At 51.9% G+C, this 13,713-nt stretch overlaps 1 protein-coding gene across 1 annotated transcript in view; it reads right to left on the bottom strand.

The window, feature by feature from the left end:
* The window catches only part of GRK3 (G protein-coupled receptor kinase 3), a 41,710-nt gene extending 35,141 nt beyond the window's left edge, over positions 1–6,569 (bottom strand). Inside the window, exons 1-2 of the mRNA XM_021412400.1 lie at positions 6,430–6,569; positions 4,294–4,370 (exon numbers count right to left, since the gene is read on the bottom strand). Of these exons, the coding sequence (XP_021268075.1) occupies positions 4,294–4,370; positions 6,430–6,554 (202 nt within the window). The 5' untranslated portion in view covers positions 6,555–6,569. The remainder of the gene's footprint in view (positions 1–4,293; positions 4,371–6,429) is intronic.

The following is a 13,713-nucleotide window of genomic DNA, read 5'->3' as shown; positions in this document are numbered from 1 at the left end:
TGGTAAAAAAAAGCCAAAAAACCCAGGCTTGCCCTGCAAAAAAAAAAAAAAAAAACCACGCTTGGGGTGTTCTCACCCTATTTTTTTTTTTTTTTTAATTATTTTTTTCAACAGAGCTGTCAGGGAGAGAGCTGGAGGAAACGCGAAGCAGAAGGTCAGCAGCGCGCTTCCCCCTCGCTGCAGAGGGTGGGCAGAAAGTCCCTCCCTGCTGCTGCAGGTTGTGTGTGCAGAAGTGACTCCGAAATAGACCGAGTGCTCATCTGTCCTGAACGCTCGGCTGGAAGGCGACCCAAATACACGGCGAGCTGCAGCAGTGGGAGGGAGAGGCTGAGTGCACAGGGCACCAAGCAGGAGCTGCATGCGTGCTCGCCCACGCTGGGACTCCTCCAGCTGCAGCTAGCTGGTTGGAGGGGAGAGAACAGAAAGGAAAGGACGAGCTCAAGAAAGATCAACTATAGGCTTTTGTTCATCCGGCTTCATCCGAAGAAAAAAAAAAAATGCATTTTTTCACCTTCAAACAAGGTGAAGAGTTTACACTCACTCATACTGCAGTATAAGCAGCTGCTGGAACTGCTAAAATATATTTGGCTCAATATATTTGGTTCTCACCTCTCACCGAGACTCAAACCCAACAGCTCTGTGTAGGTGACAAAATGAGGTGGCTGCAGGCAAACTCCCATGTCCCATCAGCCTGCAAACCAGGCCAGGACCCCCTGGCTGAGCCTAACCAGACCTGGAAAAGCAGGATGCTCCATGCTTCTGTCCAGCTCTGCCCCTCACCTACCAGGCAGATGCAATCTGTACAAACTTCCAGAATCAGACACTGAGCAAAAAAAAATTAGACCAAGGGAACGCACCTTAATAACCACAGTAATCCCTGTCTAAAGTAACAGTGTGACCTAGCTTCTGTCCTTAATGCTCGGCAGTTACACGTGCTGCAGCAGACCCTGACTCTCCCAGCAGCTACGCTACGCCCACTGCAGCTCATTTCCAAACTGCCCTCTGCAAGCAGCGTTGTTTGCAGGGCAACGCAGCCCTGGGAGGATTTCACATACAGTTTTAACACATTCAAGAAGCAGAGTGGATTCCATGTGTAAATTACAGATATTGGGATAGCAAAAAAAAAAAAAAATTTTTCCCCCCCCCCCCCCTCTCTAAAGCAAACACATAGTCTGGTGCTGTAGCAAACAGGATGTGGTGAAAAGAAAATTAGCTAAGGTGGTTACGCACTGTGCTCCGAGACATGCTGTACTTCCCCAAGAAGCTTCTGCTGTGGAGGAAGCAGCTTCTGCAGGAGCAGGCGGCTGAGGGGCCGCGCCAGCGCGTCCTGCAGGGCAGCTCTTTGCCTCTGACTCATTCTGTAATTCTTAGAGAGTTCATGACCGCTCTGGAGAAGCCCTCCTGCAAACGGTCGTCAGGGATCATCAGCACATGCAGCTGGTAAGGTCAGTGCCACCACAAGGCTTATTGACAGGAAAGCATCACCCGGCGTGGCTCCGTGTGCGGCGCACAGACTCGCACCAGACCAGTGATCAGAGCCCTGCTTCTTTTCCATTGGAAAGGAACAGGAGGAAGGGAGGATATTGAAAAACAGAACAAACCGAGAACTGGAGCTGTAAGAAACAACTGTGGTCTGGGAAAAAACAAAACAAAACAAAACCAAAAAACAACGGTCCTCATCTCCATCACCCGCCAAAGCAAAACGTAGCTGGATGAAGCTCTATAAGCAGTATATAGAGGAAAGCATTCCTTTATGTATTAATGATAGGTCCAGCAGCTCTGCTCCCTGCAGGCTAGGTCCCACTGAACCAAGCTGCAAGGCCAGGGCAAGGTGATCAGGCTTCTAATTGCCACACAAGGCCAGGGCAAGGTGATCAGGCTTCTAATTGCCACACAAGGCCAGGGCAAGGTNCAGGCTTCTAATTGCCACACAAGGCCAGGGCAAGGTGATCAGGCTTCTAATTGCCACACAAGGCCAGGGCAAGGTGATCAGGCTTCTAATTGCCAGACCATGCTGATCTTCACAGCATTTTGCATGATGCCTGCCTACAATTGAAGGTGCTTTGCCACAAGTTATTATGCTAATGAATGGAAACAGAACCAATTTAATGGCAGAGAACAAGCTAGAAAACGCAATAAAATTTAAATGAGCCACCACGGTAAGGGAATACAATGTTTTCAAGTGCCAATGCAAAGTCTTCCGTTAAAAACAGTCCTATTCCATCTTTTCTCCTTCCCCTCTAAATCCTTCCTCAGAAGTAGCTACCTCCAGGAGCAACCCAAGCTCCAGCCCCATGGGCACAGCTGGCCTTCATGTCCAGGCCGGGTCTGCACAGGGAGAGGAGGAGAGCTCTGCACATCTGCGAGCCGTGCATCTCCAGTAATGGGAAAAGCTAATCCCCTAATGACAGCCGAGGCTCCACAGTTCCAGTTCTGGCAGCTACCAGAGTGGGGAAAATAAGAAGATAAAATCGTTCATTTCTTCCAGGGTCAGTTACCTAACTGTAATTGCGGTGACTTATCAGAATAAATAGAACAGTCTTCTCTGCTCTCTGGAATCAACTATTAATGAAAAGTATTCAATTACGTAAATACAAATATCCATTACATATAAGCTGTTCCATTCAAATTCATTTTTTATTTTTTATTTTTTATTTTTTTAAAAAAAGACTTCTTCATTTCATTTCCACCGAAGAAAAACAAACAGTTCAAGCCAACCTTTATGAGGTTGCTTAAAATCCCACTTATTTTGCAACTGACAGGCTATAGCAAGACATTAGTGCTTCAGCAGAGACCGCTGAACCGAAGCACATGCTGAAAGATGCCAGCACAAGCAAATGAGGTATCCCTGCATGCACAACATAGATGCAGTGCCATGGGACACCAGCACCATTAGGAAACGGGGCACAGCAGCACCTTGCTCCCTGCTTCCACTGCTCATCACATTCTCTCTCCTTTACTTCAGGCAGGAATGGATGCACTGAGCTCCTCTCCTTCCCAGCCCTTTTTATGATTTTGTCCCCATTTTGCGAGACAAGAGCTGCTGTACCACCACTGCACACTTACAGCAACCTGCTCCTAAAATCCACCGGACAAAGATGCCACGAGCTGCCCATGATATCCACTGCACTGCTTTACACCCATTAAATACTAAAAACCAACATACATGTATTTCAATCACACGTTAAGCCTCTGGAAGGCAGACTGACCTCACCACCTCTGCAACGACTCTTCTCTCTTTATTAAGACTGTCCACCCTCACTTCTCTCTTTCACAGCCTGCACCATGCCCTAATTCAGTCCTTCCCTGTAGGTCGCGCTCAGCAGATGCTCAGTAAGGTCTGCTCGCTGCCTCTGCACCCTCCTGGCCTCCTCCCAGCAGGTCCACGTACGTTCTGCAGCCCGGTGCCAGGACGGGACGCAGCACTCTGCCAAAGCAGGATTACTTGACATGCCTTGCAGGCTGCGATCCCGCGGTTATATTTAGTGGTGTGATCTAGCTGAGACGTCACAGCTCGCGGCTCACTGTAACACCCAGCTCTGTTCAAAACGCTGCCCGATCTGCAGCTTTCCGACCTCTATTTGTGCAATTGTCCTGCACAGGTGCAGCGTCACACCTCCTGTTTATGGAGCTCTTTGGTAACCTGCTCTCAGTGCGGTTACAGTCTTTCTCTGAGGCTCTTCGCCCCAGCATTCCCACTGATCACCAAAACGCTGCACACAAAGCCATCTCCGACATTGGTGCAAGCTCGCTGGATGCACCCATCCATCCACACCCTGCACGAGCCACTGGAGCTCTTCTCAGCTCACTCTTCCCACCAGCTGGCCCCAGCACCCACCACTGTCACCCAGGCACCCTTCCCTGTGCTGCCACGGGAACACCCAGCAGACAGACAGGATGACAAGCGCGGTACTTCTGTACCACTGCTCCCTGACCAGGGCTCATTATCCTGTAGGAAAAAAAAAAAACAACCTTAAACTGATGTGACACATTACGTTGTTGACAAGCCCATACCAAGTAATACAATTTTCTCCTACATGTTTCCAAGTAATTTGATTATTTTTCCAGTAGTTTTCCAGAACACGAAGTTAAGCTGACAGATTGCCTTGCTTCACCTTCTACCCTTCCACATTTCATTCTACCAAAGGCCTTTGTTTCACCGAGCCCTGTCTATACTCCAGCACTCTCCAGACCACTCACCATGCTGACTCTCTGCAGGCCTTCCAGAGAGGTGGCACACAAGCCAACCTGAAAAGATTTACAAGAACAGCATTTCGTTGCAGCACGACTCACCAATTTTCTGATGGAAGATCTTGTCGAAGGTTAATTCACCCCTTTCCTCGAGGTATTTCTGCATGACACTGCGGATGCTGAAGGGAAAAAAGAAAAAAAGAGGTAATCGAAACTGATTCTTTTAAAAAAAACTTTTCACATACTTTGGAGAAAAGGATGGCCGCAATGAAGCACCCACGTGAAGGCCAAGGCAGACACTGCAGCCCGGCCACATCTCCGTGTACCACGCACTGCTGCTTCCTCGGCCTCGTGCCGGGCTTCAGCCAGCCCCGTGCAAATAAAAGCACGAGTCCATCGGGTCTGCATCAGGCCGTTCACACGGCCGTCGCCATAGATCATCTGGAAAATTAGCCAGCGTTGGCTCCATTAGGAACCCGGCTTGGCTGCGGCGCACTTAACATCTCCTTTGGCTAATTTAGAATGTCACAATCGCTCACCGAAACCGCATTAACGAAGATTTTCTTTATTCGTCAAGTAACGTCAATATTCATTTTAATATAATGCTATAAAAATTTCATACGGGCAACAGTACAAGTACATAAATTTTAAAATCAATGCAGCACAGCGGTACTGTGCCTCGATACAACAGTGCTGTGGCAGCATTCAGCCAGAATTCCCTACTTTTTTGTTGCTGTTTCCCATTTTAAAATTGGTGTTTTCCTGCATACTCAGTATTTTTATAAGAATAACCATAAATACCCCCCCACAACGTATTCGTGCCCTACATCGGGCTGTCAAAGTCACTCGCACCTCTTCCAAAGTACGGCTGAGCACCTGATCCCTGCGAAATGCAGGCTCCAAACTACTCCGTGTCAGGAAAATAAAAGGGAAAAAACTGGTTCTGAAAGGCAGCAGAGCAGGCTGGATCTCACAGGCAAACCCTAACGTTTCCCGGAGAAGGAAAAGCAGATCGCTTGGGTTGTTTGCCACCAGGGTTCTCAGCCCTCTGCTCCGGTCCCAGCGCCCAGCTCCAGTTCCCAGGCGAGCACCAGACCAGCACTAACAGAATGAGCCCTTCTCATAACAAGGGCGCCGAGAAGGCTCTCCAATGCCATAGCGAGTGTGCTGCGAGAGATCACATACATCTGAGTCTAGACAACAGGAGGAGAGAATGAGAAATTTAATGTGTGAGTGAAGTGCCCCGGAAAATGCCCTGTAACGAACAGATCCTTTCAGCAGCACTGCTCCTGTCCCGGATGCCTGCACTTCTGCCCTGGGGACAACGTGTCAGAGGGACAGACACCAACGAGTTACACGGCACAAGATCCCAAGCAATGACCGTCCAACTCTCACACACAAATTCGAGGCGAAGATTTCACCGGGTTCGGATGAAACGAAGCAGAGCCCACACGCCCTTCAGCTGGATGGAAAAATCTGAAGCAGAGCCCAGCCCATGCCGCAGGCAGGAAGGAAGGCTCCTCTGCTCCTGGGCGCTGACCCATTAGCTGCCCTGCAGGCGAGCAATCCGCCACTAAAAGCCGCATTTTGCAGCAAAGTGGCCGTTCCTCAAAGGCTCTCCCTGCCCAAATGTGCTCTCGGCACTAATGCAAGCAGTGGCCTTCCCGCAGGTCAGCTCGGTTCACAGCACGACCCACCTCAATGGCAATACTCAAAATAAGCAAAACAAAAGCTGGCTAAAAACGAAATCCAGGGAGACTCCAGAAACAAAAGCACATCCGACCGCCCTGGAGAAAAACCTTTTGTCCGTATATTTCTTTTTTTTTTTTTTTCTTCCTTCGGAGAGGAAGAAAATAGCAAGCGACAAAAAATTCGGGGACGCTCAGCTCGCTGCCCGCACGCCACGAGTACGCTGAGCTGACAGGACAAGAACACACTGGGGAAAACAAAAGACAGACTTAAAATTATAGAATCATAGATTAGCTTAGGTTGGAAGGGACCTTAAAGATTCCATCCCCCTGCCGTGTGCTGGCTGCCCCCCAGCTCAGGCCGCCCAGGGCCCATCCATGGCCTGGGGCACCTCCAGGGATGGGGCACCCACAGCTCTGGGCAGCAGTGCCAGGGCCTCAGCGCCCTCTAAGTGAAGAATTTCTTCCTGACACCCAACTTCAATCTCCCTTCTTTTAGTTTAGAGCCGTTCCCCCTTGTCCCATCTGTCCCAGGCAGGAAGGTGCCCACCTGCAGTCCCCAGTCTGTGAACTGGAAAGGAACAGGTCAGCCCGACCTGGCCAGCAGGGCTGCAGGCTGCACTGGGAGCTGAGCTCACTGCAGCAGCACAGCCCTTCACACCTGATCAAAGGCATCTGCTGAGCAGCAGCCCTCGTGGTTCAGGGGCCTTCCATAATTATAGAGCTCACTGCCTATGAGCGTGCAGGAAGGCGAGCTGACAGGACACAGACAAATCACAGCGCCAAGGTACAGGTGCACAACGCCCATGTGAAAACACATCTGCAAAAAAGAAGAAAAGATGGGCTTTTTAATGGAAAAGAACATGGGTAGGGCACGAGGAGCGCACACCTGCAGCCCTGCCCTGCGAGGGGCAGCCCTGGCTGTGACCCCACAGCAGCCCAGCAGCACCCCATGACCCCAATGTCACCAAACCTGTGGAAGGAAACTCATCCCTGTTGGGTGCAGGGCTGCCTTGCAGCCACGCAGCACGATGCCATCCTCCAGGCAGCATCCAGCCGGCCATAAGCACAGCCACAGCAGGTGCAGGCAGCAAGCAGGAGCTGCAGCAGAGGGAAACGAGCAGCGCTCGTTGTGATACTTCCTAAAAGTTCTGCTATTAATTTCAGAGATGCACGGATTCCATCCCTGCGGGTTTGTCCTACTGAATTATGCAGGAGTTCTTCTGAAAGCATCTCCCGCCTCGGAAATGGAAGGGTGAGGAGCAATGCGATGCTATGTGTGCACATGCATACTCTTCCTATTGGAACGACATCAAGAAGCTACTTACTGCTGACCTTCTTGCCACGGTGTCTTAAAGGAGCTTTTAATCATTTATCATAAAAGCACATTATTTTTTCTTGTAAATCAATAGGAGTTCTGATCGGTGGGATGCTGTCTGTTGTACAGCTGCCCACCAGGGCTTGAAAAATAACTATCACACCTACCTTGACACACCTGCAGGCACTAGTATGTTCACCTGTGAGGTGAAACAGAGAAAAGACAAGCAGGCAGAGCACAGGGACGCACTGCACGCCATCCACCCACTTCACTTTGCTCCCTCTCAGACTTGTACCCACTTCAGAGCTCATTACAGGCTCCAAGTGACTCTGTTCTCAGGTATCACGAAGCACGATTGCCACTGCTGTTCCAGCAATCCAGCAGGCAAAGTGAATTCCCGGCCCATAAAGGCAGAAAGGACCATTAGCCCACCTAATCTGCTCTACTTATCTGCTATTTGTGATGCGCCCCACTGGAGGGGGAAACAAATCATTAGGAGGCTGAAAAGACATTTTTGGACAACAATGAAATACCATGGAAAACATATGTTCCTTTGATTCTTCTCCTTCCTAGCACCCTATAATATTACTAGAATAACCCTGGCAGCAATGCAGTACCCAATTGACTTAATTATTTTAATAGAGAAATCAAAGCAATCATTGGTACTAAATTAATTAGCACACATGCTCATTCAGTTCCTCATCCCATCAGCTGATGAATGAAGCTGCAATGAGTGCAAGGGAACGCTGTGATCCCCCTCCCCACACAGCACATCCCCACACACCCCATACCCCAAGGCTGCACCGCCGGATGGACCAAGACATCCAACCCCAGAGTAGGACCGGGCTCTGCCACCTTCTATCCCAATTTCACCCATTTCTACCCCATTTCCCATCTCAGCCCACTCTCTCAAGTTCACGCTTCCAAACCATTCAGCTGCAGCGAACCCATGCTCCTACAGCAGTTAGGGGTGATCACCAGCATCCTCAAACCAAGCAGATCCATGTCTGCCCTGAATATTAATGGAGAAAGCTTACAACCTCGGAGCCTAAAGCAGGAGCGTGGAGCCGTGAGCTCAGCGCACGCACTCCCCTCGTGTTCCTTGAGGGCTGTCTGCATTATCACTGCTGAAATCTGAAACTAATATAAAAGCTTCTAAGCACATGAATTTTTCAGGAATAATTACACTGAATTGCAATGTCAAGGACTTGCCCTTCCACCAGAATGCTGCTACTGAGAAACTGCAAGAAAGAGAAAGTGGAGCAACACCACATCTCCTCGCTCCAAACGCCATTAAGCCATTTGTCAGTCATAATGCGTTGGGTTTTTTTTTAACACAAATACAAAATTACATGCGACGTGCCTATTTTTTCTAATTTTTCCATACCTCTAAAATGTTTGAGACTTCCTTTAAAAATAGTGTGCAAGTGCAAAGACTGAGCAACCGAGAACGACGCGCAGCCCACGCTGGCTGGCACGCACCGCACCTGGCTGTGATTGATCCATTTACAGCCACAGCATGTGATCACAGAGCCCTCGGTGCCTCCCTGCAGCACCCAAACTCACCCTAGAGCTGCTCAGGGCACGCCAAAGCTCTGCCCCTCTGAATGAAAAGCACGACGGTCAGCAGCACACCTTAAAACAATGACAGAACGGCACGTGGTCACTGCAGACAACAGATTCTTTCATACAAGCGCATGCAAAGGGTACAGCAGTGCATGGTTTACCAAAGGTAAAAACAGCTACGAGAGACTTGGCCTGCATGGCAGACCTCTGAGAACTTTTCAAAGGAGTTAAAACGGGCAGAAATGTTCCCATGTTTTGTTTTTTTTTCCTCCTCCTCCTCCGGAAGAAACAATCCTCTTTAAACAAACAAGCATCCCTCAGAGCCACGCATCCCAAGCACGCCGCAGAGATCCTCCTGCTGCAAGACAAAGCAAGGAAGTGTAAAATTGTCTCCAGCGATTTTCTGCACTTCACCGTGCGCTTTAGGCTTGCAGTTATTCTTAGGCCCCGAAAAGAAGGGAGATGCCAAGGAAGGAGCTGATGGGTGCCACAAGAAGGAAGATCTGGGGGTAACCAAATGGAGAACTGACACAGGGAGGTGCGGAGCGGTTCCAATGTGAAAACAAGCAGAAGGTGAAGAAGATGGGGGGAAACTGGACTGGGGATTTCAGAAGCAGCAGGAGATGAGAGCTCAGAAAGGAAAGTCACCTCTGTGGTGTGGAGCTGTGTCCCGCTGACCCAGCGCTTGCTGGGACCCAGCGGGCTGCAGTTCTGTCCATTTAATTCAATTAAACTCTGTGCCTCCCTGCACGCGCTGCACCTGACAGGTTCTGACAGGCTTTTCTCTAATTGCATTAATTACCCCCAAAACATTCCTATTGATAAGAAGCTTAACGCAGACCGTTCCACGTGACCTCGCAGAGCCCAGAGCTGCGTTCAGCCCTTCCCTAGAGCACCCTGCAGTACCCAGAGCACAGGGGACACCTGGGAGATGCATCAGCCCTCCACCTCCCTGCAGCCACCCTGCAGTGCTGGGAACCCACACTGCAGGGCAGCAATGGCAGCTTTCCCCAAAGCACCCCTCAGCACTGAGCACGGCAGCAGAAAGCTCAGCACCAATCTCTTCCCCAGCTGCCCTCATTTACCTCCTGCTTAATTACAGTACCAACACCCGAGGGAAGGCCCGTGATTAAAACCCATTGCAGCTCCCGTGTGTTGCTGATTTCCTAATGGTCTTAGCCTCAGCTCCACGTGCTATAGATAGCAGTGCTGCCCTGCTCCTAGGCTCTGCCTTCTGCTTGGCCAAAGCTCACCAGCAGGACCTCTGCCTTGCCATGAGCTTCTGCAGTGCCCCCACCCTTTATCAAGGCACCAGGGGCACAACAAAGCAGACAATCATCCCAGAATGGCTTAGGCTGGAAGGGGCCAGGATTCTCCCCCTCCTCAAACAGTTGCCCTGTGAATATCCAAAAAAAAAAATAAGCTTCAGTGGATGTAGTTCATCACTTCTGATATTTAACTAACCTCAGAAATAGATTACTATAAATGTGCAACTAACCAGCAACAGTAACTCAGTGATGTAAATACTCAGTGCTGTAAGGAAGGAGATAAATAGGGGCCACTGGGGTACAGCACAGCGGGCACCTGTGCTCTCTGGCTGCTGCTGGACAGCCCTGTCAACAGGGAGATGGGGACACACGGCATGCAGAGGTATCTCAAAAGCAACAGGTATTCCTAGAACCTGAAAACGGAGCAGACATATCAAATCAATTCATTTAAATGCTTTTTCCTCCACAGTTTCACAAATTACAGTCAAAGAAGCTGCTTTGAGCAGTTCAAGTATCCTTATGCTGGTTGAGTCAGAAGGGACCCCCAGAGGCCACCAGGTCCCACTGCCTGCACACACAGGGACACCCACAGCTCCATCAGTGCTCACAGCCCCGTGCCCTGACCTTGGGTGTCTGCAGGGATTGGAGACAGAGCACTGGTGGCAGCTGCTCAGAGCCAGGATGCTGAGCTGGGTGCTACCTGCGGGGCCCAGCACACAGTGCATGGCACGGGGCTGCAGGAGCAGAGCAGCACGGAGCAAGGTGCGAGCACGGGGATGACACAAGCGGCGTAACAGCAACAAATGCGAAAATTGCACCAACAATTTTCAGGAGAATTTTCTTAAACGACAGCGTTGTAAATGAATGAGCATAACAAGAAGGCGTTAGACAAAACCAGAGGAAACAACGTCAAAGGAACCAGGACTGACAGAACAGAGACAGCGAGGTGCTCTGGCCTCTGACCTGGGGTACTGCTGATGTTTGAAGAGGAGCAAGAACTCAGGGATGCACCAAAAACACAGCTAAAACTCAGAGAAAGCACGCCACAACACCAAGAGAACAGAACTGCAAAAGCAGAAGCAATACAGGAAAGATCACAAATGGCCCGGGATGGAGCTGGGAAAGGAAAATCAACCTCCATGCATCCCGTGAACCTCAGCCAGAGCTTCACCCACACTGGAATGCCAGGTGAGGAAGAAAAACACATTGCAGGCTGACCAGGGCACGGTGCTGGGCTGGAAACACCTCTGGAGATACAGAAGGATGGGGTAACCAAGGGAAAACATCAGAGCTAGAGAATGATTTTTAAGAAAGAACTGTCAGCAATATGGTTTGGTGCTCCCCTGGGGGGCAGGGTTAGGGGAAGGCTGGAGACCAAAGAGACCCACGAGAAAAGCAAGAATTAACGCGAACGTGTAACTACTGAACAAGCAGGTTAGAAGAGATGAGATGAGAAACATCTACAGCCACGGCAGCAGAAGGGAAGCCTGATGGACGCCTGCTCTGTTCTGTTCCCATGCACCCAGAGCAAGCCCCGCACCCGCCCTAGCTCTAACCTGCTATTTCCTGCACCTATTTCCTGCACCGTTCGTCTGCGCTTCCCAATATGCAAATCTTCATCTCAGAACAGAAGGGGCCAGCAAATCAGAACAGCTGTAATAACGTTCTCTTCCACTCCCATTGACCAAACTAAGGGGAACCTAAAATTTACATCCAAAAGTGAAAGACTTCAGAAGCCCAGTGAACACCCTAAAAATGGAGCGCAGTTCATCAGCTCCTTGCCTCCCAAACTTAGAGGAAAAGATCAGCCAGGATGAAGCCTTGATATTTCAGTGTGCATGCCCTCTTTCCTACCAAGGTCCTGCTTCTGCAGGCCCTTCCACTCACCCCTCCCCACCCACCTGCAGAACGGCCCTGTCAGGACCCGCAATGAAGAGATGCTGCAGCTCTCCCAGCTCCTGGCAAGGTCCTGGGAACCAGAGGAGGAAACGCTGAAAGGAAGGAAAAGCAGACGACAAGAGAACGCAGGGAGGGCTGTTTGGGTTTGGTGCTTGAAATCACCAGCCCAGCCTCTTCCCTAGGCACACGTGTCCCGCTGGCACGTTCTGCCCTGGTTCTTCCCGAGCTGTGACATTTAACAGCTCAGGCACACAAACAATCCGAGGATGCTCCACATGAGCCCAGCAACCAGCAGCCCCTCAGCCAACAAACTTCACCCTCACAGCTTGGTTGCTGCTGAGCCTTGGCCCGCGGCCTTGGAATCCACTCTGCCCTACAGCTATTGCCTTGCAAACAGGCAGAGCCCTCCGATTTTCACTGCAGCAAACCCATCCCCTTCGCTTCGCATCGCATCGCTTTTATCCCAGAGAGACAAAATGGTGCCAACAGGTGCACCGGGCTCCGGCAAGAGCACGACCTGCAGAGAGCAAGGAGATGTTTGCAGCATTCCTGGAGCAGACGGGGCCGGAGCTGCAGCACGTCCCTGCCACCGCCTGCTCCTGGCTACGCAGCGCGGCCGCGGTGCTGCAGGGCCCGGCCCTGCACACGGGGGAAAGCCAAAATCTCCTTGGGGAAAGGGCTCAACTGCAGACCCGGAGAGGAGCAGACTTTCTGTGCATGGCGGTGGGTTTTTGCTGTTACTATACCAACCTGCGTGCAAGCAGTTGATTTGTATTATATAATTGTACATGGATCCGTCTGCCAGCAGCACACAGTATTTGAGTATGCCCAACGCATCGTGTCGGTTCTAACGCAGGGGGTTGGGAAAAAAAAAAAAAAAAAAAAAAAACCACCACCGAAAAAACGACCAGAAACCAGCATGAAGACATCTGACACCAGAGCAACAGTCACTGCTTCCTCCTGCGTGAGGAAATCCCTGCTCTGGGCCAAGCAGCGCCCATTGCCAGCCCCCCTGGCCCCAGGCAAGCCACTGCTTCCCGTGCCAGCAACGGCTGCAAACCGCTTCCCACCTTCCTCCGAGCCCGGGGGCTGCGAGTATCTCCCTCGATAATCGGTGCGGTTTGCAGACTGCTCCTTGCACAGGCGGCCCTGGGCGTGCAAGGCTGCATCACCTCCCCGCAGCTCGCAGCCCCTGCACAGCGCGCAGAGCCCCGCACAACGCAAACCCTGGGCAAGGAGCGCGGCACGGCGCAGGTGCTACGAGGCCACGCACCTGCCGGGGCTGCAGCCTGCGGGCAGGTCGCGTCCCCGGCTCGACGGGCGCCCGGCACAACGCCCGGCACAACACCGCGCATCCCCGACGCAGCACCGCGCCCGGGGCGAGCGGCAGAGGCGGTGAGCCGGGTGCCGGCATACCGAGCGCTCGCACCGCAGCGTTAAAGCGGTCGGCTCCGCCTGCCCACCTCGCAGCCGCCCGAGGAGCGCACGGCGAGGGCTGCAAGGGCAGCGCCGGGCAGGCGGCCGCCCGCCCGTCCTGCGGCACGCTCCGGACGGGATTCGCCGTCCCGCCGGTTCATCCCGCGACAGCACGGCGGGCCGCGCTCCCTCCAAGCCCACCGCCCTCACGGGCTCCGTCCGCCGGGCACGCTCAGGGGACACCCCGCTCCCCCGGGGCCGCGGCAGCTCGCTTTGCTCCGGGGCACGGCGCGGCGCTCAGGCGGAGCGGAGCTCCCGCATCCCTCCGCCCGCTCCCACCGACCCAACCCGGCGGGGCGCACGAGTC

The sequence above is a fragment of the Numida meleagris genome, chromosome 14 (genome assembly GCF_002078875.1).
Source record: "Numida meleagris isolate 19003 breed g44 Domestic line chromosome 14, NumMel1.0, whole genome shotgun sequence".
Lineage (NCBI taxonomy): Eukaryota > Metazoa > Chordata > Aves > Galliformes > Numididae > Numida > Numida meleagris.
Note: the sequence above shows the minus strand (reverse complement) of the source record. Positions and strands in the feature narration are given on the sequence as shown.